Genomic DNA, 26,691 nt, shown 5'->3' with positions numbered 1-26,691 from the left:
AAAAAAATAGGTGTGGTTACGGTAACCCGACCTACCCTATTTTTAGGAGCCGACCCTATAACTTTTTTTTTACATTTGTCAACAACAACAAAAAGAAAGAAAAAAAAAAGAAAAAAAAACAGTGCAGAAAACACAATGAAAGTGAAAGCGCTCGAGTCGCACACTTACTTCCCTGTCAAGTAGGTTTAATTTGTACACATTAGAAAAAAAAGTTAACCAAAAAAAAAGTGATTGCCTACCTTCCTACCCTATTTTTTGGGGCTATGTTACCGTAACCACACCTATTTTTTTTGTGCCTTATGACAATTTTCTACCCCGCTGCTCACAGGTGTAAATGCTTTGATTTGCAAGATGTGTGTTGGGGGTGAGGCCTTGGATGGGTGGGAATGGTGTTTCAAATTGTTACCCAAGATGCTGTCCTACAGTGGAACCTCCCTTTCAAGACCTTGTTTTCTCAGACTTTCTGTTCATAACCTCTGTAAATTAACCTCATTTTAAGACTCCCTCCTTTTTAAGACCTGATTATCTCAGACTTTCTGTTCATAACCTCTGTAAATTAATTAACACCCTTTTAAGACTCCCTCCTTTTCAAGACCCTGTTTTCTCAGACTTTCTGTTCATAACCCGTGTAAATGTACCCCCATCTTGAGACTCCCTCCTTTTTAAGACCCTGTTTTTTCAGACTCTGTTCATAACCTGTGTAAATCTTGAGACTCCCTCCTTTTTAAGACCCTGTTTTCTCAGACTTTCTGTTCATAACCTCTGTAAATTAACCCTATTTTAAGACTCCCTCCTTTTTAAGACCTGATTATCTCAGACTTTCTGTTCATAACCTCTGTAAATTAACCCCATTTTAAGACTCCCTCCTTTTTAAGACCTGATTATCTCAGACTTTCTGTTCATAACCTCTGTAAATTAATTAACACCCTTTTAAGACTCCCTCCTTTTTAAAGCCCTGTTTTCTCAGACTTTCTGTTCATAACCCCTGTAAATTAACCCCATTTTAAGACTCCCTCTGTTTTAAGACCCTGTTTTCTCAGACTTTCTGTTCATAACCTCTCTAAATTAACACCATTTTAAGACTCCCTCCTTTTTAAGACCCTGTGTTCTCAGACTTTCTGTTCATAACCTCTCTAAATTAACACCATTTTAAGACTCCCTCCTTTTTAAGACCTGCATGATTATCTCAGACTTTCTGTTCATAACCCCTGTAAATTAACCCCATTTTAAAACTCCCTCCTTTTTAAGACCTGATTATCTCAGACTTTCTGTTCATAACCCCTGTAAATTAACCCCATTTTAAAACTCCCTCCTTTTTAAGACCTGATTATCTCAGACTTTCTGTTCATAACCTCTGTAAATTAACCCCATTTTAAGACTCCCTCCTTTTTAAGACCTGATTATCTCAGACTTTCTGTTCATAACCCCTGTAAATTAACCCCAATTTAAAACTCCCTCCCTTTTAAGACCCTGTTTTCTCAGACTTTCTGTTCATAACCTCTGTAAATGTACCCCCATTTTAATACCCCCTCCTTTTTAAGACCTGATTATCTCAGACTTTCTGTTCATAACCTCTGTATATGTACCCCCATTTTAATACCCCCTCCATTTTAAGACCTGATTATCTCAGACTCTCTGTTCATAACCTCTGTAAATTAACCCTATTTTAAGACTCCCTCCTTTTTAAGACCTGATTATCTCAGACTTTCTGTTCATAACCTCTGTAAATTAACCCCATTTTAAGACTCCCTCCTTTTTAAGACCTGATTATCTCAGACTTTCTGTTCATAACCTCTGTAAATTAACCCCATTTTAAGACTCCCTCCTTTTTAAGACCTGATTATCTCAGACTTTCGGAGGTCTTAAACTGGGGGTTCCCCTGTACTCCCCTTGTAAAACAGATACACATTCTTCTCTCACCTAGTTGTGCGCCCCTTGTGAAACAGATACACATTCTTCTCTCACCGAGTTGTGCGCCCCTTGTGAAACAGATACACATTCTTCTCTCACCGAGTTGTGCGCCCCTTGTGAAACAGATACACATTCTTCTCTCACCGAGTTGTGCGCCCCTTGTGAAACAGATACACATTCTTCTCTCACCGAGTTGTGCGCCCCTTGTGAAACAGATACACATTCTTCTCTCACCGAGTTGTGCGCCCCTTGTGAAACAGATACACATTCTTCTCTCACCGAGTTGTGCGCCCCTTGTGAAACAGATACACATTCTTCTCTCACCGAGTTGTGCGCCCCTTGTAAAACAGATACACATTCTTCTCTCACCTAGTTGTGCGCCCCTTGAGGGCAAAGACGAACCATCATCCACAATCTCAGTCAGTCGGACGTAAGTGACCTCGGTGAACTCTGCAATGATGTCATCCCGGATGGTGAGAGAAATGGTTGTCGCGGACAGGCCGTCAGCAAACTCCACCTGGAAAAAAAGGTAAGATGAAAATAATGATAAGGTTTTTCTGTTCATAACATCTGTAGATTTAAACTTCTATTCAGTTTGAAAAGGTGAAGGATTTGGGGAGTGGGGAGTGGGTGGTAACACCAATTATTCTGGACGTTCATTACATTTAGTCAAGTTTTGATTTTTTCCTTCTGTTTGTTTTTCACTATCCCTACTTTGTGTCATCAAGTAACTATCAACTGTTTTGGGATGATATGACGCCTATAGGATTGGCCCAGTAACAAAGATTGCCAAAACACCTAAGATTTTAATATCAGTTATATCAATTTAATTGTTGTGGTGTATCACCCTATTTGTGGGCTGAGGCCTGAAATAAAACATTCCTGAGTCCTGGAATGATAAGACAAAAACACACGGCCATAAAACATCCTTCTCACAGTTCCAGAAAGAGGCGTGATATCCTGCAATCCGTTGTGATCGCCTGTAGCCACCCAGCGCACCGCAACATGGCCGAAGTAGCCTTTCTCCCGCACCACATGCAGCACAACAGTGTTGTCACCGCCATCTTTCTCCACGGCAACCACGTTCAACGAGTCCTGCACAAAGATACATTAAAACAATAGACAGTGTTTGGAAATAACTCTGTCAAGTTTGTATGGGTTGTGGAAAAGTCGCTTTAGCTTGTTTCAATATAAACAATCAGGCAAGCCTACAATGTCATGTGTAGCTTGCCTCAGTGTGTCAATGGAAAGACAAGGAAAAACAGGGGAAGCAACTCTTCCACATCCCATTTAAACCCGACAGAGGCATGCTCAGATGGAAAAGAGTTACTTTAAACAAAAACAAACAAAAACTGTATTGCAAAAGTTTGAAGGGAAAAATGTTCTAAAAACTGTGAGCAGTTGCTTTTTCCCATTCAAACAGATACACATTTGCACCTTGCTTACTGTATTTTCATTTTTATCTCATATCTGAAGTGTTTAAAGACAGATCTACAGAACACAGTACTCTAAAATGTTTATATAATTTGTAACACTCACACACACAAACATCAAAGTTTGTTTGTTTGTTTATTTGTTGCTTAACGTCCAGCCGACTACGCAGAGCCATATCAGGACGAGGAAGGGGGGGATGAAGGGGGCCACTTGTCAAGCGATTCCTGTTTACAAATGCACTAACCCATTACTTGTGTCCCAGCAGGCTTTAGTAAAACTAAATTAATACCTACTGGAAGATTACCAGTTTCCAGTATGTTAAAATAGGCTTAACCTATCTACTGCTGGACTTACATCAGAACACTAACAGATTAAACTATACATGAATCGCGAGACAAGCGGCAAGAGAAGAGATTTTTGGAAAAAATACAGGTGAATGAGCAAGAAGGCAGAAAAAAGAAAAGAATTCATGAAGAAAAAGAGAGCATGACAGGAAAGAGGAACCAAAAATCTACCTAACAGCAAACTAGAAAGCTCCTGCGGTTCCAAAAACAGGAGGGGCCTTTAATTTCATAACCGCAGTGCCCCACTGCGGGAAACATCAAAGTTCCCCATTTGGAAATGCATAAATCTGATTTAACATACACTACATGGTTGCGTACCTTCTATCATACATAAGAGTATTATGAGGAAAAAGTGCCCTAATTATACCCCCCCCCCCCCCCCCCCCCCCAGTTCCTTATTTGGACACGTATCTGTTCTAAAATACACTACATGGTTACTCTGCTTCTACCATAGATCAGAGATCCATGAGAAAAAAATGCACTAAAACATACCATACAATACATAAATACTGAAAGGCATAAATTCTGCAAATAGTGCATTGAACGATTTTGCTCTCAAACGAAAATCAGATTGAACCTGTAATTTGTAGTTGACATCTTAAGTGTCGGAGCAAATGTTTCACGCTGTCAGCGTGCGCTTTGCAGTATTGCTGATCCAGCCACAGCTCACTGTGCTAATAAAGACAATGGGCTGAACGGGAGACAATAACGTAAAAAAGATAGTGTGTGGCCCTATAAAATGCAACTGGCTGTTTGGCTGTATCAGATATCGCAATCATGCCACGACTTGATGAAGGAGAGAGACAGCAAGCGATTGGGATGCTTAGAGCTGGCCAAAGCATTGAACGTGATGAACACTGAACGTTTTCCGAAATCATTGCGCTTGGACTCAGTCACTTTTTTTGAAAAATTGTCATTTCATGATGTTCTATTCAAAATCAATAAAGCAAAGGTTTATAAACACTAAAATGGCCAATAAAGAAAATATTCAAACATTGAAAACATTCACCACTGAGTTAATTTTTTGTGATTTTTTAAAGTTCAGTTTGCGGAATTTATGCCTCTCGGTATAGGAACTCATCATCAAAAACTGTTGAGGCGCAAAGTATAACATGTTTTTATCAAACATAACACTTCAAAGCTTATGTAACTCCAATAAAATGAATACCCTCGCAACAAACGTACAGGGGCAAACTGAATGATGCCATGAGCATTGTCGTTGGAGAGGATGTTGATGGTGACAGAGCTCCGTGGACCCACTTCCGCGTCATCCTGAGGGTTGACAATGTCGACGGTGAATGATTCTGTGTCCTCCGGTTTGTCGTCCTGAAGAACTACTACCATCGTGTGCAGCTCTGTCTGGGTGGGTTCAAAGGTCAGGGTCACGCTCCTGATAAAGAAGAAAGAAAAGCTTATTGATAAGTGTTTGGAAAACACTGTTCACCTTGACTCATAGTATGGTTCTAGCAAATGCTTTGCAATGCAGAGCAAGATAAAATAGCAAAACTACTATCTTGGACAGAACATAATCCTGAGAGAGCTGGCAGAAGAGAACACACATGCATAAACACACACACACACACATACACACGTACACACACAGATTCTGACTCCCTTACCCGCCAATCCCCCCCCCCCCCCTCCAAAGGAAAAAGTTCAACATGGTAGAATATAAATACCTTACCACACTGTGCCTTTTGCTGAGAAAAGCAGTAGAACTGAACTGAAACCTATCCACCGTCAGTATCATCAGTTACAAAGCACACAACTGGGTGGCATATAAGTATTTCACCACTGGCATAGGAGGTAACATTCAAACATGATATTCCTACCTTTGCACAAAATCACTCTGGTCGGTAATCCGGGCGATCTGGAACAACTTCCCATCATTGCTGGTAATGACATCAGCAGCGGCCAATAGATGCAAAGCTCCGGTAGACTGCTGGATGGTGATTGGCTGGAGCAGAAGGTAAGGGTCACCTGACCATGCTGTCACAAAGCGACTCTGAGAGACGTTCCACTGCAGAACATCCGACGCTCCCACACTGTTGGCTATGGCTAGCAACACTGAAAGTGCAGGAAAGAAGGAGACAGGTTTACATACAGTGTAACCCAATTTTAATATCTACACAAATCTGAGACAATCAGATCTTAAATCGAGGGAAGTCTTGAATTGGTAAGGGGGGGGGGCGTCTTAAAAAGAGGGCGGGGTGGTGGCAGAAAACATATACAGTGGTACCTCTACTTCAAGACCTTTAAAAAGAAACTTAAAAGAAATGTAAATTTATCAATACTATTGTAACCAAGTGACCGAAGCACAAGAATCACCTTCGGAGGCGAAGCCTGTCAAACAGGGTAGAGATTTTAGAGCTAAAGTATTATAGCCCAACAAAAACTGCTATGTCAAAGGAAAATCAGTGGCAGAAGTCTTCTTCTTCTTCTTCTTCAGCGTTCCAGAATTGTCTGGTTACGTGTGAGCTCGTTTGCCCATTTGGGTTCCCCACACTATACTCTGAAAGCATAGTCAGCTCACTCCGCTTTCGTCGAGTAGGCATGCTGGGTATTTTCGTGTTTCCATAACCCACCGAACTCCGACATGGATTACATGATCTTTTCCGTGCGCACTTGGTCTTGTGCTTGCGTGTACACACGAAGGGGGTTAAGTCACTAGCAGATCTGCACATAAGTTGACCTGGGAGATCGGAAAAATCTCCACTCTTAACCCACCAGGCGGCAGCGACCGGGATTTGAACTCCCGACCTCCCGATTAGGAGGCTAAACGTCTTACCACCACGCCACTGCGCCCGTCAGAAGTCTTCAAATGGGGGTCTAAAAATAGAGGTTTCAGCGTACTATGTATTGTCTCACATGCCCCTAATGGCTTAATTTTCCGTGAGGGCGTACAACTTAAATTTCTTGTACTTATCTATGTCTCACCTGTCCCATCCTGCAAAGTGACAGCATTGACCGCCGACACCCTGGTTGTGCTCAGATCTTGATGTGTCAGAAACTGTTGAGTGGAAATGTCCCAGCGATAAAGTCGCGACGTTTGTGGTGAGCTGATGACATCCTGTCGGTTACTGGCCACGACCAAGAAGTGTGTGTTGCCGATGGTAAAATGAGTGACATCCACAGCACCTTTTGTCGCAAGTCGTTGGTGTTGTATAAAAGATTTGTCTGTGCCTCTGCGGAACACTATGGAACTGAAAATACGGAAAATATGAAGATATGTGTCATTTCAAACTTCCTGATCCTGTAATTGCTTACCATAGTTATCGTTCTTGTGTGTGTGTGTACATATGTGTGTGTGTACATATGTGTGTGAGTGTGTGTGTGTGTGTGTGTGTGTGTGTGTGTGTGTGTGTGTGTGCGCACCTCTGTCTCTTAATCTCTCTGCATACATGCATGTGTACTTGTGTATGGTTGTAATTGTCAGCATCTGTGTTGGTGTGTGTACATAAAATCAGGGATATTGTGCCAGAAAAGATATAATGATGAAAGTATTAAACAATGAAAAGTAGTAAGCAATGAAAAGTAGTAAGACTAGAGATCAAAGTCATGATGAAAAGTAGTACTGTGAACAAGATTCTGATAAAAAAACTTCAGGTGAACAATCAGTTGTCTACAATTTTGCCTACAAATTTGTACCAGCCCCAAATCAAACAAAATAAACACAAACAACTTACTCAATTTCATAAGATCCAGATGTCCTGTCATAGAAGTTGGTCACGACCATGTACACAACATCACTAATGGTGAACACCTCCACCGCCTTAGCATAGAGCGTGGACACCTGTTGCGTAGGTGAGACGCCAAACTTCTGTGTTGCTGAATCCCAGGTGTAGACAAAAGATTTGATGTCGGAGCGACTGCTGTCATCCAGTGAATTGGCCACAGCAAGGTGATGCGTGCTGTTGTCCACAAAGTGTTTGACATCTGCTGCGCCACTGGTTGTTAATCCTTGTACCTGGTAACAACCAAAATAACAAAAATCTGTTTTTGAGAAACACACACACACACACACACACACACACTCACACACACCTGGGGAGACAAATATCGACCCCTCTGCCCTCATCAAAACTTTCAGTCAATTGAATGAAAAAAAAGTCAGGAAACGGCACAACTGACCACTTCCACTGAGCCATCGGTGTCCAGTCTGTAGAGAATGGACTGCACCTCTCGGGCCCCCTCCTTGCCGCTGTTGGCGATGACAAAGTAGCTCTTGCCTCCCGTGCTGAACGAGGCTGCTGCAGTGGCGCCATCTGTTGCAAGAGTCTGCAAAAGTGAAAAAGGGAGAAAATGATGGCTGAACCGTGCGCACTTTGTACATCTTCCTGCATAAAAAACAAACATGGGAGAATATTTAATTTCAAGATACAATCTTTTCATCAGTGAATAAGTTCAAGCACATAAATCATGTTGCCTTGATCATAAGTAAAGCTATTTAGTCTGTCCCTGAATTAGCACTGATGAAATTATCTGTTAAAATCCTGAGTAAAAGTTGTCTTTCCCTTGCCTACCTGTATCAGAAGTCTTAAAAACCTGACAGTGTCTTTTTTTCCCAATCTGTGTGGGTTACCACAGTTGTCTCAACAAGTCGTGAAAAGCGAAATTACTACATTTAGTCAAGCTGTGGAACTCACAGAATGAAACTGTTTAGCGCGGTAGCGGTTGCGCTGTGCTGCATAGCACGCTTTTCTGTACGTCTCTTCGTTTTAACTTTCTGAGCATGTTTTTAATCCAAACATATCATATCTATATGTTTTTGGAATCAGGAACCGACAAGGAATAAGATGAAATTGTTTTTAAATCGATTTCGGACATTTTATTTTAATCATAATTTTTATATTTTTAATTTTCAGAGCTTGTTTTTAATCCGAATATAACATATTTATATGTTTTTGGAATCAGAAAATGATGAAGAATAAGATGAACGTAATGTTGGATCGTTTTCTACAAAAATAAATTTAATTACAATTTTCAGATTTTTAATGACCAAAGTCATTAATTAATTTTTAAGCCTCCAAGCTGAAATGCAATACCAAAGTCCGGCCTTCGTCGAAGATTGCTTGGCCAAAATTTCAATCAATTTGATTGAAAAATGAGGGTGTGACAGTGCCGCCTCAACTTTTACAAAAAGCCGGATATGACGTCATCAAAGACATTTATCCAAAAAATGAAAAACACGTCTGGGAATATCATACCCAGGAACTCTCATGTAAAATTTCATAAAGATCGGTCCAGTAGTTTACTCTGAATCGCTCTACACACACACACACACACACACACACACACACACACACACACACACACACACACACATACACCATGACCCTCATCTCGATTCCCCCTCTATGTTAAATCATTTAGTCAAAACTTGACTAAATGTAAAAAGGGATGTTGGTTTCTGTGTGATCACAGAGACTGTTATGATTGCTGACTGGGTCAAACAGCACAGCTGGCTAACACCAACTAGTTATTAAAACACTCATTACAATGCCAAACAGCCCTTACCCTAACATAGACCAGCTCGCCCTGCCATCGATACAAGACGCTCTGTCCTGCCTCCACAGGACTCGACGCAGGCAGCAAGCTTCGTAGCTGCTCGTTGGTGGTAAGGGAGGTAAGCATCAGCACATAGGTGGCACTCCCAGTCTCGATGACGTGCCATGCACTGATCTTGGCGGCAGGGACGGACTGGAGCTCTGCCAGAACGATGTTAGTGCTGCTGGAGAGGAAAGTGGCGGTGCCGGACTTGGTGGTGATGTCGACGCTGACGCGACCTCGGAGACCTTTGGTGCGCACCACATCCAGTTTGATGGTGCCGGCGTTTTCCTCCACGTCTAGGCTGGACACTCTGAAAAATAGACATTCTTTTTACATTTTGACTAAATGTTTTAACGTTGACCGGGAATCGAGATGAGGGTCTGGTCTGGTGTGTGTGTGTGTGTGTGTGTGTGTGTGTGTGTGTGTGTGTGTGTGTGTGTGTGTGTATATGTATGTATGTCTGTGTGTGTAGAGCGATTCAGAGAGAACTACTGAACCGATTTTCATGAAACTTCACATGAGAGTTCCTGGGTATGATATCCCCAGATGTTTTTTTCATTTTTTTTATTTATGTCTTTGATGATGTCATATTCGGCTTATTGTGAAAGTTCAGGTGGCACTGTCACACTCTCATTTTCCAACCAATTTTGTTGACATTTTGGTCAAGTAATCTTCAGCGAAGGCTGGACTTTGGTATTGCATTTCAGCTTGGAGGCTTAAAAATTAATTGACGAGTTTGATCTATAAGTTCTTAAAAAAGAGGGAGTCTTAAATTTGAGGTATATTTACAGAGGTTAATTAAGAATAAGAACAGAAAATTTGTAAAAAGCAAAATTTTACATAAAGGGAAGAAGGGGCCCTTGGGTTCCATTGTACCCAGTATAAAAAGACTCAGGACAAAATGCGATATGACCCATTCACACAAAATGCACAAGAATACACAGACATGCAAAGATAGATTCAGACAAATAGGCAGACAGACATGCTGCAGAAGTATACACAGACAGACACACATTCCCGCTACTACACACACACATACATACTCCCGTACGAAATGAACTTATAAGAAATTGGACCCCATTTCATGTAAGATTCTTATATGATAGAATCATACATGTGGCATGTACCGTATTTGACGGACTACAAGCCGCGACTTTAAAAAAAAATAAAATCGCATTGCGGCTTATAAAAAGATGCGGCTAAAACGTTACCTAAACTTAATAGCATTCACCAAATGGAAGTCGCCGCGGATTTTCATTTCGCTCGATTAGCAATTACCGGTACTTTATTAGCTCTCTACTCGGCGCTTTTCTCTTTCTTTCGCGAATCTTTGTTTGTCAACAAGTCGTCGTGACAAGATAGCGTGCAGAGAAACACCGGATGTATCAGGATCTCGCGCGCGCAAGATTTAGTTTTTTTGTGTCTCGCGATAGTTGGAGGAGCGTGAGCCGCCATGTTGTGTTTTCGTCTGCTCGAAATGTGCGCAAAAGTCGTAAATCATCTCAAAAAAGCTTATTCCGGGCGGGACTACATGTGTGTGTTGGTTACAAATTGTGTGTGTGTGATATTTTTCTTTAAACTTTTTCACTTTTCTTCTTTGTTTCACTTGTTTATTCTCGGAGCCGATTTTGCCAAATACCGTACTTTCGTTTGCCTGGTTGTTTTGATTGATTGACACGATCTGATTATATTTTTTTCGACGGCGGCTAATATAGTGACGCGGCCTATACGTGGCTCGTCCCAATTTTTTTTAAAAAGTCGGGGGTGCGGCTTATAAAACGGTGCGTCTTGTAATCCGTCAAATACGGTAGGTATTCTAAATGCAAATGAGGTCAATTCTTATAGGAAACTTATATGAATCATATATTAAACCTATAACCTGAATTCATATAGGTCTCTTATATGAATCTTATATTCTCTTATATGAAACATATAGGTCTCTTATATGAAATTCTCATATATGAAACTTATAAGAATCTTATATGAATTAACCCTACAGGATAATATGCCTCATATATGTGACCCTCCACCACGGAATGAGTCGCATGTCACCTTTGCATGATTTTCATATTTTTACATTTTTCTAAAGAGTTTTTCATGCTCTATCCAGTGGTGAAAACCGTTTTAGAAAAGAGCGAAAACTGTTTGAGTTATAAACCTGTGACTAAGGTGACCCTCAAACTGTTACCAGACACTCCCTGGACTTTTATTAAGCCTAGCGCAGAACCGCGCGAGGTGACATGCGACTCATTTCGTGGTGGAGGGTCACATATGACACTTACAGGTCTCATACTAGACACACGACCTTGACCTACATTTGTGTTTACAAGGGCAATAACAGCAAAAGTGACCTGCTTAACTCAACTAAACTGTCTTGACTTTGAATTATAATGAATCCAACTGAAAAATACCTTATTTGGTTCAGTATATTTATAGCTTTACTGAATTTTTGTTCAGTTTGAGGGCAAACACAAACATCTCTAGATCACTGCAGGTCACAAGAATTTAAGAGGACTATAAGACATGTTAATTGTCCTTTCCAAAACCAATGAACTTTGAAACTTGTAATTATGAGCAACAAACAACAAACAAGTTACAGCCACAAATTATTTTCTTGAATATTTATGCACAGCTGTAACAGTTTGTTGTTGCTTGAACTAAAGTAGTGCTGGTAAACATGCAGAACCATGCAGAACCAGAACTAGAGCAAAAACAATAATGGAGGGAAATTGGATTTTGAATAAAAACACAACCTGTCAAGCTGTTGGGTTGGTTGGGCTGCCAGCCACCCAAAAACATCAGCATGATATAAACATTCTCTTCACATATTCATACATCAAGTCAAATCATTTCTGTAAGAATTCTGCCATTTTAGTCCTGCTCTTTCACTGATTTCTTGCTTGACATTCACAGAGCTGCTGTCACAAGAAGTTTGAATTCTATCCAACATGGCCGTTCAATCAGGGGGAGATAATGCTCAAGGCAAACCATCAACTTCCTGTTTATATATTAAACATATATGAAAGCCAGTATTGCCAGTAATTTAGCATGGTCCAAATTTAATTGTTCTAAGTCCTGAATTCTTCGATGCAGAAACTAATTAAGTTCTGATTCATATAAGACTCACATAAGATTCATATAAGGTTCATTTGAGCAGGGTTAAACCTAATGAGCTCATACATGCACAATATAAATATGCATTATTATTATTATCATTATTATTATTATTATATAAGAAACTTATAAGAAACCTATACATGTATTCCTATAACTGACATACACAGCTTTTTACTTGTCATACATAAAACTTATATGTTGCTTATAAGAAACTAATATGTTTCTTACAGGTTTCTTATATGTCTCTTATATGGCCATATATGTTTATTTTGTACAGGCAGTGAAAGAATAGTATAAAACAATAAAAGACAAGAAAACCGATCAACACCCAAGTTAAGGCAAAAGAACATTACCACCTATAATAGGTAAGGACACATCAATCCAACAAACAAACAAATCTTATTACATTTTTTATTCACAAATAACAAGCCTATTTCTAGAAAGTCCAAAATACAAGCAGACAGTGAATTCCCACCTTGTGCCAGCTGGGTAGATCTCAAAGAGACCGTACGGAGAATCACTTGGCTGGACGATGACTGTGGCAGTGGTCAAGTTTCCCAGAGTTGCCCCATTGTCTGGGGCCTGAAGCTTGACCAGGAATTCTTCTTCCGTTTCTGGGTCCTCGTCGTCCACGGCTGTTACTTCAATCACCGCTGTGGTCTTGAGAACAGAGCATGAAAGGTGTGAAATGATAAAAGTCAAGCAAAAAGTTCAACAACAATTAAAGTAAAAATCTAAAAGTTAAAAAACCAAAAGATATCTGTACTAACAAAGTAAAAGTAAAACTTTTTAGTACACGTGGCAGCAGAAATGATCAAATCCAGTCATCACTACAAACTTTTTAGTACACGTGGCAGCAGAAATGATCAAATCCAGTCATCACTACAAACTTTTTAGTACACGTGGCAGCAGAAATGATCAAATCCAGTCATCACCACAAACAAAATCACGTGGAGTGATTTCTAAAAGATAAAACCAAAGTGATTTTTTACCCCCAGATGTTTTCCCCCAGAAAAATTGTGAAGTGGATGGAAAAAACTGCCAAAATGTGGAGAAAAATTGGTCTTAAAATAAACAGAAATCAGGAAGAGAGTCTAAGAAGGCAGCTTAGGTTTCTTCTTCTTCTTCTTCTTCGTTCGTGGGCTGAAACTCCCACGTACACTCGTGTTTTTTGCACGAGTGGAATTTTACGTGTATGACCGTTTTTTACCCCGCCATTTAGGCAGCCATACGCCGTTTTCGGGGGAAGCATGCTGGGTATTTTCGTGTTTCTATAACCCACCGAACTCTGACATGGATTACAGGATCTTTTTCGTGCGCACTTGGTCTTGTGCTTGCGTGTACACACGGGGGTGTTCGGACACCGAGGAGAGTCTGCACACAAAGTTGACTCTGAGAAATAAATCTCTCGCCGAACGTGGGGACGAACTCACGCTGACAGCGGCCAACTGGAAACAAATCCAGCGCGCTACCGACTGAGCTACATCCCCGCCCTCAGCTTAGGTTTAAAAACAAATGGGGTCCTAGAGGTCTTAACAGGGGTTTTAACTTGTGTCTAACTGTATTTTTTGTTATCAACTGTGATGGGTAGTAATGTTCATGTCTTAAATCTGAGACTGCTAAACAACTTTGCTTATTTAAGTTAAGGACAATAAAATCTTTGCATAATGAGTTGATTCTTTTTGCTGTTCTACATCTGACAGAATACCAAAAAAATTGAAAAAAAATAAAGAGGAAGGTTAAGTTAGTTTATGTTTAATCCCAGAATGTTTGCTTTCGTCACGGTTAACCATTCCATAAGCTAACCTTTCTTGACTTTTTGTTGTTGTTGAATTTGGAATGTTAGCAGTTTATCAGTTACGATCTATTGATCTACATCTTACAGTAATCAGCATTCTCACCTGACGATCTTCAAATACAACCACCCCACTTGCTGGCGACACATCAGTGGTAGGAACGTTGAAGCGGTTTGTGATCACAAATGGTACAGACACTTTGCCATAGATCCCTGGCCCTCGCTGCACAGACAACTCTGCCTTGATCCCAGTCTGGTTGTCCCCCTTTGGTTCCGCAATTTCCACGCGTGCTGGTGTCACAAAAGTGACCTGACCGGCCGAACCGTCATTTGCTAAGATGGTCACCGTGGCTGCAAAGATTCGTAAGTATAAAAGTAAAGTGTTAGTAACACAGACATGCTTAACTCATTGTCTCCCATTGTCTAAACGAAACAAAACTGCACCCAGCCTTAAAATTTACCTTTAAAGGAATAACAAGGAAAAAGTTAATCTCCTAAAAGACACTGATTTAAAGCCTTGAATCACATTCGCCCAACGTTCCTCCCTCCCTCCTCTCAAGAAACAGTAGCGTCAATCTGTTAAGCCACTTGACAGGGATTGCGATGCACACAATTGTTTTTGCATTTTTTGACACTCTAAACTAACCAACATGGTTTTCTTCCCATCGCTACATGTCACATGGCATAGGCAAAAGTAGTGTTCCTCTTTTTCTCCTCTGTCAAAATGCATACACTTGGCTTTCAGACATATAAATACATGGCTGTTGTACTGTGATTTTTGTATCTCTGGCAGTGGTAACAAATCTTGCACACGATAAAAAAATTGCTCTGTGGCTGTTACGGCTGGAATTTACGTGTGTATGTCTGTATGTTTACTCCTATCAGAAATTGTGCGTGCTTCTCTCTGTTTACTATCTATCCTTCACACATACACACACAACACTCCAACCAGGCACAAAGACAAGAACACGGTTACAGCCCTTTGCCCGTGTACCTCTATTGAAACAATCAATACAACATAAACATATTATTTCCCATTCATTCTACAAATCACTCTCACTCAACAAGGAAGTTCTATTTCTGTTAACATACAGAAAACTAGCTGCACAGAAATACACACATGTTACTTTCTAATGCAGTCTATAATTCACGCGCACACACGTAGAACACTTCAAGCTTTTTTCCGTGAGAGCCTGTCTGTCTCATTACACACACGAAGTCATAATTGTCTCAAGCAATACTTCTGTCAATATTCATTTCTGTTACACACAGATCAAAAAAGTCACGGACGCTCTACGTCTCGTGTTCCTTTACTTGGGGAACGTCTCTCCGCACAGCTATCTCGCTGGTTACTTTTCCCAGTCGTACTCACACATTCAGTGGTACGTACTGATCCACCCCACCCACGCAAACTATCTTCGCGTGGTGGAATGGGACGGGGTCCCCGTTCTACAGCGCTTCACGCTGACTCCCTCCTGCGCTCCCACAGCTCACGGCTCGGGACGTAAGGGTGGAACCTCCCGTCTCGTATCCCCACTCCGCGACCCCTCTCGGCCCGGGATGCTGTAAACACAGCAGTTGAATCCAACGATTCAATACCGCGGCACGAGTCTAACCGACCTCCCAGCGCCCGGTGAGAAACTTTACCCAGTAAGAGACCCGTCTTCTCTTGTCGATGGTCTGGCAAGCTCTGCCTGTCCTACAGTCTATAAAACGCGACCTCAGTTAATACTCTTCTCCGATTGGTCACATCTCACACGTGACATCACTGCACTGTACGGACAATATTTCACCGTGCGGTGCCTACTCAAAGTTCGTGGCCCATGAAATGTTGTACACCTGCGTCACATAACTCCAATATACATCTATGTGCAAATCCGTTTGTCACAGTGGCGCACATTTTTTCCAAATTGTTGCGTATGCCTATATAACGTGTGTTTGTTTGTTTTTAAAAGCTTGTCAGTGATCCCTGCACTTGCAATTTAAAAGAGTGGGAAACAATACTGTGGGAATACTCTTAATTTGCAATTGTTTGAATACTAAGGACAGATATTGCTGAAATAAGCTTATGTTCTGAATAAACTTGATAGTACACGCATTCAACTTTAATGTCAGTACTATACATGTCACCAGCAGAAGTACTGCACATCTTGCCCTATGTGCAGCATAAACAGATGTCAAATAACCAAAGGGAAGTAATCGCTCTTAATGCATACGACATGTGTAATAGAGTAAGCGAGAGTTGTACGGAACCTTTTCTCCTGGCACCTGAGAGAATAACAAGCATTGAAATGAACAAGCGACTTTCATCCTCAATAAAGGATGATCACCGCAAGCTCATATGCTCATCATTCTCCAAGGCACTCCAACTAACACCTACGTACACAGTCATATACAAACACACAGAGACTGAAATAACATCTATAGTGGACCTTGCATCAGGGAAGCAGAAAAGACCAACCTCTGGCGAACTGGCCAAGAGTAGCTCCATTTTGCGGGTTGGACAGCACAACTTCAAACTGTTCGTCTGGCTCTGGCAGGGCGTCGTTGATGATCTGAATGACCATGTTTTTCTGGCTCTCTCCTGGGGCAAAGGTCAGTACCTGCACACATAGACAAATAGAGAATGAGCTTCTTCTTCTTCTGCGTTCGTAGGCTGAAACTCCCACGTACACTCGTGTTTTTGCACGAGTGGATATATTTACGTGTATGACGGTTTTTACCCCGCCATTTAGGCAACCATACACCGCTTTCGGAGGAAGCATGCTGTGCATTTTCATGTTTCTATAATTAACCCACCGAACTCTGACATGGATTACAGGATCTTTTCCGTACGCACTTGGTCTTGTGCTTGCGTGTACACACGAAGGGGGTTAAGGTACTAGCAGGTCTGCACATAAGTTGACCTGCGAGATAAGAAAAATCTCCACCCTTAACCAACCAGGCGGCCGCGGCCGGGATTCGAACTCACGACCTTCCGATTAGGAGGCCGATGTCTTACCACCCAGCTGAAAAAGTACCACACGATGTACTATAGTATACCATAGTACAATTCAATGTACCATAGTACTTGTACTATAGTAAACTATAGTATACCATAGTACTTTTACTATAGTATACTATAGTACATAGTGTGGTACTTTTTTACTTGGGCACTACGCCACTGCGCCTGTCCAGAGAATGAGCTAATACAGTGAAACCTGCCCTTACGACCACTTGACCATTATAACCTGACCCACAAAGATTCCTGATGAGGTTTTTCTTCTTCTATATGATTCTTTTCCATATCGACCACCTGCATGTCTACGGCAACCAGTCACTTGGTGGTTGTTATAGACAGGGTTGACTGTACCTTCACACGCCTCTCTCACTCATGGGACTGATGAGAAAGTTAACTCATTATAGGCAGCCTACAAGGTAACTCATACACATGATTATGTCACTCAGCACCAAATTTTGATCTCAGTAAGCAAAACATGTATCAACCTTTTTCCTCCCATGGCAAGGAAAGTAATAACTCCATAAAGGAAAGTAACTCCATCACTTTAAAGCAAAGTACAGTATTGCAAATGACAAATGCTCATGAAGCTCGTTGGAAGTAAGTTATGATAAAATCGTTTATTTAACGTCACTCTGTAAAAACATTGGCGACATTTGTCTTAGATTAAGAACACACACAGGCACGCACACAAACTTTCCCTTTATGTACAGTGGTTCACCACCCTTCCGCCCCCCAAAGTGGGCCTTTTTGTTTTGGACATGATTGTAATGCGGTTGTAGCTCCTCTTTTGTTGAGTTTTGCACTGTGTTGGCTCGAACATTGTAATCTGCGCAGCACTTACGCCGCCACATGTCAAGAGGGAGGAATCCTGCTTGGTGGTATACAATGGCCTGCTGTAAATGCCTTGGGTGTCCGAGGGCAAGCCGAAGGGCGGGAAGTAAGTAGAAATGGAAACAGGTGTGCATCATAGGTAGCATTGTGTATAGCAGGTGTTTCAGGGATGTGCATACTGAAGCTGAAGCAGATGATATTGGGTCCTCTGCGAGAAAAAGGTTTAAACCCAAAAATATATATACCGTTTGGCATTACAGCATAATACTAGTTTTATTGCTGTGGTGCTGTTGAGCTATGGAGATTGTGTATAACAATGTGAACAGCTAAAAACGTGATACATCAAATCGAAGGAAGGAAGGAGAATTGATATAGATTTGAATTTTGCACGGAACAGCGTGAACGCAGTCCCTCTCACTAGCCTATTGTGTTGGTATAACTCTATCAAAATATGAGTGTTGTGATCCTTCGCATCACCGATATAATAAAGCTAGGAAAAAAATATGGCACCATTCTTTGTTTCCCAATTAAAGCATTGTTGTGCGCCATGTCTTCATATTCCACTCTCACATGCTGAAAGCCACTTTTTTTCCCAATTCCCATGAGGAGAAACCTTTTTCACATCAATGCTGTTGGAATGAAAGGGGTACTAATATTGATTTGAATTTTGCAGGGGATAGCGCGAACGCAGTCCCCCTCACCAAGAAATTACACACTCGAGTCATCAACATTTGTGATGATCGTAAGCGTCAATCCACCCGAAGTGCAATGGGCAGACCTCAGCCTAGGAGTACCCCCTTGTTGATCAAGGTGTCTCCCGTGCCAGGTAAGTATGATGGTAACTAGAACTGGTCAACACGCGACTCAGAACTTGATCTGACAATTCCCTGGAGTACCCCAATTCATGTCAACAAAGTTAGATTTAAAGCAATATCCACAGACACAAAATATCCATTTTCATATCAATAAGCATACATTTGATGACATATGTTGTTGATGATTTCATTTAACCTAAATTCGTGTATTATGCTGTGGAAAATAGATTAATCTTCATAATACTACACAGGTAAAAAGCTACACTCAAACAGATCTATTTAAAGAAAGGAGTAGTCCCGGTGCTATTTTTAGAAACAGGTAAAATCCAGTCAGGATCTTTGGATGCAAAGGGTTAATCAGGATTTAGGTGAGCTGCTGTACACCATCCAATCCGTTCAAACATACTTTTCTTGGACAGAGTTCTATAATTACATTATGAGATTTTATAATTCAACCTAATTTATGTTCTAAGATAATTTCAAATAAAGTAAACAATAAAGGGACACAATTTTTGTTTAAAAGCTTGACTGTTGGGACTTGTACTCTCCCATGTCAGCCTCAAAAGAGCTATCCAAAAGAAGGGGACATGAAATCTGAGCGGTCCACATTGTTTAAAGAACTCTGTTTGGCGCTGATATATTGGAATATCAGAGCACGAATGTATAACTTCAGATGCTAGCCTATTGTGTTGGTATAACTCTATCAAAATATGAGTGCTGTGATCCTTCGCATCACCGATATAATAAAGCTAGGAAAAAAATATGGCACCATTCTTTGTTTCGCAATTAAAGCATTGTGATTGTTGTGCATGTCTTCATATTCCACTCTCACATGCTGAAAGCCACTTTTTGTCCCCAATTCCCATGAGAAGAAACCTATTTCACATCAATGCTGTTGGAATGAAAGGAGTAGTCTACTGATATTGATTTGAAATTTGCAGGGGATAGCGCGAACGCAGTCCCCCTCACCAAGAAATTACACACTCGATTCATCAACATTTGTGATGATCGTCAGACGTCGGCTCATAGAAAGTGCTATCTTTCTACAAGTTGTAGAATTCTGACCAATGACAGCTCTTGCTTTTTTACAATGTCTTTTTCAGCCCTGCGTTCTGATTGCATATCTTTCTACAAGTTCTACAACTTGTAGAATCCTGACCAATCACAACGCAGCTTACTTTCCACTCATGGCGAGTGTCTCTCAAGATGGCTGCCAAAGTAGTGTCTGCTACTTGTACTTGTACTTGTACTTGTTAGATGTTTGAGGCCAATTAGGCCTGTTCATCCTTCTGTGGTCGTTTTCGTAGTAAACTTTAGCAACTTTGGCATGCATGGTGGGATCAGCCTAGTTACTAGCTAGTTACTAGTAGCACTCAGGATCAAACAGAGAGGGGAGATCTTTCCAGTGGGCGTCCAATCACAGATGGTGCCGTCACGACCTGGTCTGGCAGGCTATTCCACGTGTTCACAATCCTCTCGCTGAAGAAGTTGCCTCGGACATTGAGTCTGTAGCGGGGCTTGCTTAGCTTCAGGGTACTGCCTCGGGTGTCTCTGCCAGCGAAGAAAGAGAACTGTGGCCGCTCTGTCTTGTAGAAACCATGAAGGTACTTGTAGACTTCAATCATGTCCCCCCTCTTGCGGCGATGCTCTAGACAAGGTAGCTTCAAAGTGGCCAGCCGTTCACTGTAGGGTTTGTCTTTCAGCGAGCTTATAAGCTTGGTTGCCCTTCGTTGCACGCGCTCCACCTCCTGACAAAGTGTCTTGTGTTGCGGCTGCCAGACTGCGTGGCCATATTCGAGAATAGGACGGACAAGTGACTTGTAGAGCTGCAGGAAAACTTCTACTGTGAGGTAGTCGAAGGAACGCCTGATGACCCCCATGACTCTGCTAGAAATGAAACTCATTCCAGTTGGTTTTAATGCTTAAGAATTAATCAATTCGATGGATATTCACATCAAGCTGAGTGATAGCTTTCAACCAAAGTCTCAGGTATGCTTTTTAGTTGTTGATATCGTCACAATCAGTGTGAATTCACTCTCATTCATGTCGAATTCCTATCTAAAATGGCGGACCTTAAAAGTGTCTGCTCGAAATCGAACACATTCCAGTTGGTTTTTGTGCTTACAATTAATCAAATCGAAGGATTGTTCTATCTAGGTGAGGGATAGTTTCCCAACAGTCTCTGGTAATTGTTGATATCGTCATGATCAGTGTGTATTAACTCTCACACTGGCGAATTGAGGTCAGGTTCACTCGACAACTGACTCGGTTTTGTTCATTGTTTTGATTGAAATACGACTAAGTCGAAGTTTTTTTGGACGGATTTATGGGCACTTATCGAAGTATTGTCACATGAGGGTGCATGGTAGCTTAAGTCTGGTATTCATAGTAGTTGGTGATGTTGTCAGAATCGTGTTATTCACTCATTGAAATGATACCAATTCGATGTTCTCTTTGAAGGATTTATGGGCACTTATTGAAGGATTATTATATGAGGATGAGGGATATTTTTTAGACACTGTGTAGGGCCATACATTAGGTGAAATATCAAGTATTATTGGTTTTCTTTCTTGATCCTGAAATGTGCAGAGGAAAAACGCCAGAAAGTACACAATATGAAAGGAGAGTTTTTTTTTGTTTACATTCTTTAAATACGACTCTTTTGGCTTAAAATGTGGGTGAATGAAGCCAACTGATTGAAGAATACATGCTAATATCATATGTATTTTGCTTTGTCTCAGTTTGTGTGTTCCGGTGACGTGGACAGAAGGACAACACATCCAATGCAGACATGAGGTATGTTAATAAATACAATTATATCTTTCTTTATTTGGTGTTAAACGTCGTTTTTAACCGCGAAGGTCATATCACGACGGATACAATTATATGCATGTGTACATGTATACAATGATAACTCAGAACAAGTCACAACCACTGAACCAGGAAAAGATCTGGGAAGTGGAGGGCACATCATTCAACCGCGACCCCCCCCTCCCCAGTGCAGTACTTCTTTTGGTAAAACTTAGTGTTTCAATTACTGTTTATTTGGGAATAAATGTTTGGGGACTTGTGTGTACTTGTTCACACAGATGTCTGAATAAAGTTTGTTGTTGGTACTACTGGTTTAATTACCTTCATCCTATATTCCATTATTTATTCATGTATTTGGTTTTGTTAATGTTACAGTGACCGTACAGACCCGCTGCTACCTTCCCTAAGCATCCATAACAGCACCCTGCCAGCTGATAGGCAGCAGTGCAGGATGACTAGAAGCATTGAAGGAAGTAGGGCCAAAAATGCAGAGGCCACCGACTGCTCCAAATTGTGAATCACTGAATGCATAGAGGAGACTGCCATTGAGAGAGGTATGCACGCTTGCTCTTTGTCAGTTTTATAGTGTGAATATATTAGCTTAATTCTTATAAATAGCAGTCTCATTTCTCCAAGACAGCATACCAAACAAACAGTGCTCTGGGTATAATTAGTACATGATAAATGTTTTAAAAGTTTCTCAATAAAACCACAGCAACACAAAAACTTCAAACTTTTAAAAGCTTTTGCTTTATTTTCAGCTAAACGGCAGTGCCACCAATGGACTGCGACACCCTCCGAAGTCCAATACTTGGGACAGCTGAGACTGATATTCGGGCAGTACAGGTGCAAGACCTTCCAGTGGATGCTGGAAAATGACATGGGATACGTGAAGTAGTAAGTCCCATTTTACTTTAAAACCTCGAGTCTTGGCATCTGGCAACACAACAATACATGCACTCACTTTGCTATCATCATTCATGTGAACAGTCTTGATTGAATTCTTATTATTTACTTTTGTCTTAAACGTGCCGATAAAATATTACATTTTTCTTTCAGCCTCGTGGACAAGCATCTGAAAGAAAAAGCTGGGGGGATGAAGATTCGTGACGAGTGGCTTAAAGACTACCTTGTCACGTATGTGTCCTTTTTCCCCCAAGTGTCAAGTCTTCTTGAAACGAACGTGGACATGTGGATATATGGCCAAGGGAAATTCACGTCCTTTACCTTCAAGGAAATGTCAGTAATAATTATATGTGCTGATTGTTCTCTTTGTCTGCGCGCGTATAGTATGTTGGTTATGTTTGGTTATAGTATGTTTGCTTATGTTTGGTCGTTATTTTTGCCTGTGCGTGTATTGTATGTTTTGGTCGTTTTCTTTGCCTGTGCATGTATAGTTTGTTGGTTATGTTTGGTCGGTTTCTTTGCCTGTGCGTGTATAGTATGCTTGGTCGATGTATGTATTGTAAAGCGCTAAGAGTAGACAATTTTCTAGAATAGTGCTATAAAAGTTTGCATTATTATTAAATGTACCAATGGTACAAGGCACATAAGGATTTCCTGGCGGATCCACAAGTGGGCACCGCTGCGGAACAAAAGATGGCCCTTGATTCCCACCATGCCACCAAGCAGTGGATCAGCATGGTTGAAGGCCAAATAACAACACTGGCCATGAAAAGATTTCGGAAGTACATCCTTGACAAGGAGAAAGAGGTAAATAATTGTTTATACAAACCCATGGTATTTATTTTGATTGTCAAATATCCGATTTTGATTGACCCTGAGGCTGGTTGTCGTGACATTTGATTGTCAAATATCCGATTTTGATTGACCCTGAGGCTGGTTGTCGTGACATATGTCGCGCTACCTACTTTACCTATACTGTCACCCGGTTGTCACGACATATGTCGCGCTACTGGCTCAGTCTGTTTGGTCGGTTCCGATTACCTCCCATGAATGCAAAAACCTATATGGCCGTTTTTCTTTATTTTTCTCTCTGTTAATTCACCAGTGGCTATGTAACATGTGTTACAGAATTGCCCCAGTGTAAGGGTTAATACTGTCCCCTTTCAAAAAATGTACTTCTACCTGTCAGTTAGGGCCCAATTTGTTTTTAATAAAAGCGCAATATAAACAAAATGTGAATGAATGTTACAGGATGATCCCCAGTCCCACCCTAGTTCAACCTCCAGTACAGCTGGTTCAACCTCCTGTACAGCTGGTTCAACCTCCAGTACAGGCAACCCCTCCGTAATCCAGTCTAAGCCGAGCTCATCCTCAACCTTGCTTTCAAAAGTGGCATATTATATTTTTTATGAAGCCAAGTGCCATTTCTTGAAGTACAGTGTTTTGTTGTTGTTGCTTGATGCTTTCATTGTGATGCTAACAAATGGTGTATGCTTTACATGTATTTGTTGTGCTCCCATTACAAAAGATGAGCTTGTGCAAAAAAACATCTACAATCCCTGTAGTTTAGTGGTAAACGTTAATCCTTCGGGATTGAAGAGGCAGGTTCGACTCCTGTCAGGGATCAAAAACTTTGCTTTGCACAAGCTGTAATCTGCTATTTCACGGGAGTGAAAACGTTTGATCATCACCGTTAACACTTTTTGCCTGCAGATTATATAATGTCATTGTACTTCGAAGTATGGCAATACCTTCAATTACAATAGAAAGTAGCTGTCACATCAAAACAGGAATTTTTTCTCACATAAAAAATCATCCATATTTCTCAAAACATCCATATTTCTCAAAACATCCATATTTCTCATTTTCCTGTTGATTAAATAGATTGAAAGTTGAATATTAAGGGGAAAGAAGAGGTCACACCGATCTCATCAAAAGTTCCCTCCCTTCCACATATTTTGCGTCGATCCACCCGAAGTGCAATGGGCAGACCTCACTTTGAAGTAATCCCACACTTTGAAGTAAATTACTTCAAAGTGTGGGGATGTGCCCCACACTTTGAAGTAAACCCATTTTTTACTTCAAAGTGTGGGGGGATCTTCCCACACTTTGAAGTAAACTCAGTTTTTACTTCAAATTGTGGGGGGATCTTCCCACACTTTGAAGTAACTTACTTCAAAGCGTGGGACTTTTGCATCGCCTGTTTGAGCCTGATGATTTTGTCAAAAAAAATGGCAAAGTCTTTTGGATGAGTGAACAGAAAAAGTGAGCGAGCCAAGAAACATAGTGATGTTTGTTATCAGGCTTTAAGCAATGTCCCATTGTTGAGTGTGACGAAAACTCGTGGTGATCCATCGAGAACTTTGGCCGTGCATGGCGAATACACAAATACACAAACACACAAATACACAAATACACAGATACACAAACACACAGACACACACACAGACACAAGTCGTATATATATATAGATCAGAGCACGAATGTATTACTTCAGATGCTAGCCTATTGTGTTGGTATAACTCTATCAAAATATGAGTGTTGTGATCCTTAGATTTAAAGCAATATCCACAGACACAAAATATCCATTTTCATATCAATAAGCATACAATTTATGACATATGTTGTTGATGATTTCATTTAACCTAAAATCGTGTATTATGCTGTAGAAAATAGATTAATCTTCATAATACTACACAGGTAAAAAGCTACACTCAATCAGATCTATTTAAAGAAAGGGGTGGTCCCGGTGCTATTTTTAGAAACAGGTAAAATCCAGTCAGGATCTTTGGATGCAAAGGGTTAATCAGGATTTAGGTGAGCTGCTGTACCCCATCCAATCAGTTCAAACAGACTTTTCTTGGACAGAGTTCTATAATTACATTATGAGATTTTATAATTCAACCTAATTTATGTTCTAAGATAATTTCAAATAAAGTAAACAATAAAGGGACACATTTTTTTTTAAAAAGCTTGACTGTTGGGACTTGTACTCTCCCATGTCAGACTCAAAAGACCTATCCAAAAGAAGGAGACATGAAATCTGAGCGGTCCACATTGTTTAAAGAACTCTGCTTGGTGCTGATATATTGGAATATCAGAGCACGAATGTATTACTTCAGATGCTAGCCTATTGTGTAGGTATAACTCTATCAAAATATGAGTGTTGTGATCCTTTGCATCACCGATATAATAAAGCTAGGAAAAAATATGGCACCATTCTTTGTTTCGCAATTAAAGGCTTCATATTCCACTCTCACATGCTGAAAGCCACTTTTTTTCCCCAATTCCCATGAGACGAAACCTATTTCACATCAATGCTGTTGGAATGAAAGAAGTACTGATATTGATTTGAATTTTGCAGGGGATAGCGCGAACGCAGTCCCCCTCACCAAGAAATTACACACTCGAGTCATCAACATTTGTGATGATCGTAAGCGTCAATCCACCCGAAGTGCAATGGGCAGACCTCAGCCTAGGAGTACCCCCTTGTTGATCAAGGTGTCTCCCGTGCCAGGTAAGTATGATGGTAACGTTAAAATTAATATTAAAAGTCCTACGGTTTTGAGCCATTAAGGACTTGAGTGTTTGTCCGCTTTCAAAAAGAGGAAAGAAAGAAACAAAAAATAAGGAGAGGAGGGCAGGGGGTGGGGTTGAGTTGATAATGCTCTGTGGAATTTGTTAAAATGAAAAGTAGTTAAGATGTTTCTTGGTAAGAATTATAAGTCTGTATTCTATATCTTGAATAACGGGCTTGTAATATTATTTTTATTTTATTTCAAATCGAGTTAAAAAGTGGAACCTTTCAGGATCACCAATAAAACCAAATAGATGAGCAAGTAAGAGGAACACGAACAATAAATCTCAAAACTTTTTACAAATAAAAGGATTAAGATGTAAGCCACGAAGGCCGTGGTAATAAAAACAATATGTACAGTTTGGCGACTAGTGGGCCTTGGGTGAGGATATGTTGTCTAGAAGGTAGTCGCTGGAATCAGGAGGGATGGCGGGAGCCACTCGACCTCAAACTGAAACACGCTGATGTGATAATCTGGGCTTAGTTATACCCACAGCCCCATGTCCGAGTCCCTGACCAGTCGGCACAGCAGCAAGCTGTGTGACCAGCCTAGAGAACTGCTACTGCGCAGATAATCCTGGGGACTCAGACCATGGAGC

The 26,691-nt window shown here is 40.8% G+C and overlaps 2 protein-coding genes and 2 non-coding genes across 6 annotated transcripts in view; 1 reads left to right on the top strand and 3 right to left on the bottom strand.

Annotated features, from left to right (window-relative positions):
- The window catches only part of LOC138957261 (adhesion G-protein coupled receptor V1-like), a 230,200-nt gene that overhangs the window by 72,466 nt on the left and 131,043 nt on the right, over nucleotides 1–26,691 (bottom strand). The window contains exons 48-58 of the mRNA XM_070328430.1: nucleotides 16,613–16,754; nucleotides 14,258–14,502; nucleotides 12,832–13,016; nucleotides 9,207–9,549; nucleotides 7,821–7,967; nucleotides 7,376–7,656; nucleotides 6,627–6,892; nucleotides 5,522–5,756; nucleotides 4,875–5,079; nucleotides 2,848–3,006; nucleotides 2,281–2,428 (exon numbers count right to left, since the gene is read on the bottom strand). Coding sequence (XP_070184531.1) covers nucleotides 2,281–2,428; nucleotides 2,848–3,006; nucleotides 4,875–5,079; nucleotides 5,522–5,756; nucleotides 6,627–6,892; nucleotides 7,376–7,656; nucleotides 7,821–7,967; nucleotides 9,207–9,549; nucleotides 12,832–13,016; nucleotides 14,258–14,502; nucleotides 16,613–16,754 — 2,356 coding nt within the window. The remainder of the gene's footprint in view (nucleotides 1–2,280; nucleotides 2,429–2,847; nucleotides 3,007–4,874; nucleotides 5,080–5,521; nucleotides 5,757–6,626; nucleotides 6,893–7,375; nucleotides 7,657–7,820; nucleotides 7,968–9,206; nucleotides 9,550–12,831; nucleotides 13,017–14,257; nucleotides 14,503–16,612; nucleotides 16,755–26,691) is intronic.
- On the bottom strand, nucleotides 18,654–18,817 carry LOC138951485 (U1 spliceosomal RNA). Its single transcript, XR_011451127.1, has one exon. It is a non-coding gene; the product is annotated as a U1 spliceosomal RNA (small nuclear RNA).
- Nucleotides 20,451–26,691, top strand: part of LOC138947544 (uncharacterized) — a 36,154-nt gene continuing 29,913 nt past the window's right edge. The window contains exons 1-7 of one of the 3 annotated variants that reach the window (XR_011449712.1): nucleotides 20,451–20,787; nucleotides 21,540–21,594; nucleotides 21,985–22,163; nucleotides 22,371–22,506; nucleotides 22,669–22,848; nucleotides 23,155–23,322; nucleotides 23,767–24,296. Coding sequence is in view for 1 of the 3 variants with exons in the window: in XM_070319038.1 (XP_070175139.1) it covers nucleotides 20,740–20,787 (48 nt within the window). In the remaining 2 variants the exon portion in view is untranslated. Of the gene's footprint in view, nucleotides 20,788–21,539; nucleotides 21,595–21,984; nucleotides 22,164–22,370; nucleotides 22,507–22,668; nucleotides 23,323–23,766; nucleotides 24,297–26,691 lie in introns of those variants that run through there. The other 2 variants (XR_011449708.1, XM_070319038.1) reach the window with 2 other exon arrangements.
- LOC138951479 (U1 spliceosomal RNA) lies at nucleotides 25,877–26,040 on the bottom strand. The gene has a single exon (XR_011451126.1). It is a non-coding gene; the product is annotated as a U1 spliceosomal RNA (small nuclear RNA).

This window comes from Littorina saxatilis, linkage group LG1 (assembly GCF_037325665.1).
Source record: "Littorina saxatilis isolate snail1 linkage group LG1, US_GU_Lsax_2.0, whole genome shotgun sequence".
In the NCBI taxonomy this organism is placed as follows: domain Eukaryota; kingdom Metazoa; phylum Mollusca; class Gastropoda; order Littorinimorpha; family Littorinidae; genus Littorina; species Littorina saxatilis.
The sequence above is the reverse complement of the archived record's forward strand: the minus strand, read 5'-3'. Positions and strand labels throughout refer to the sequence as shown.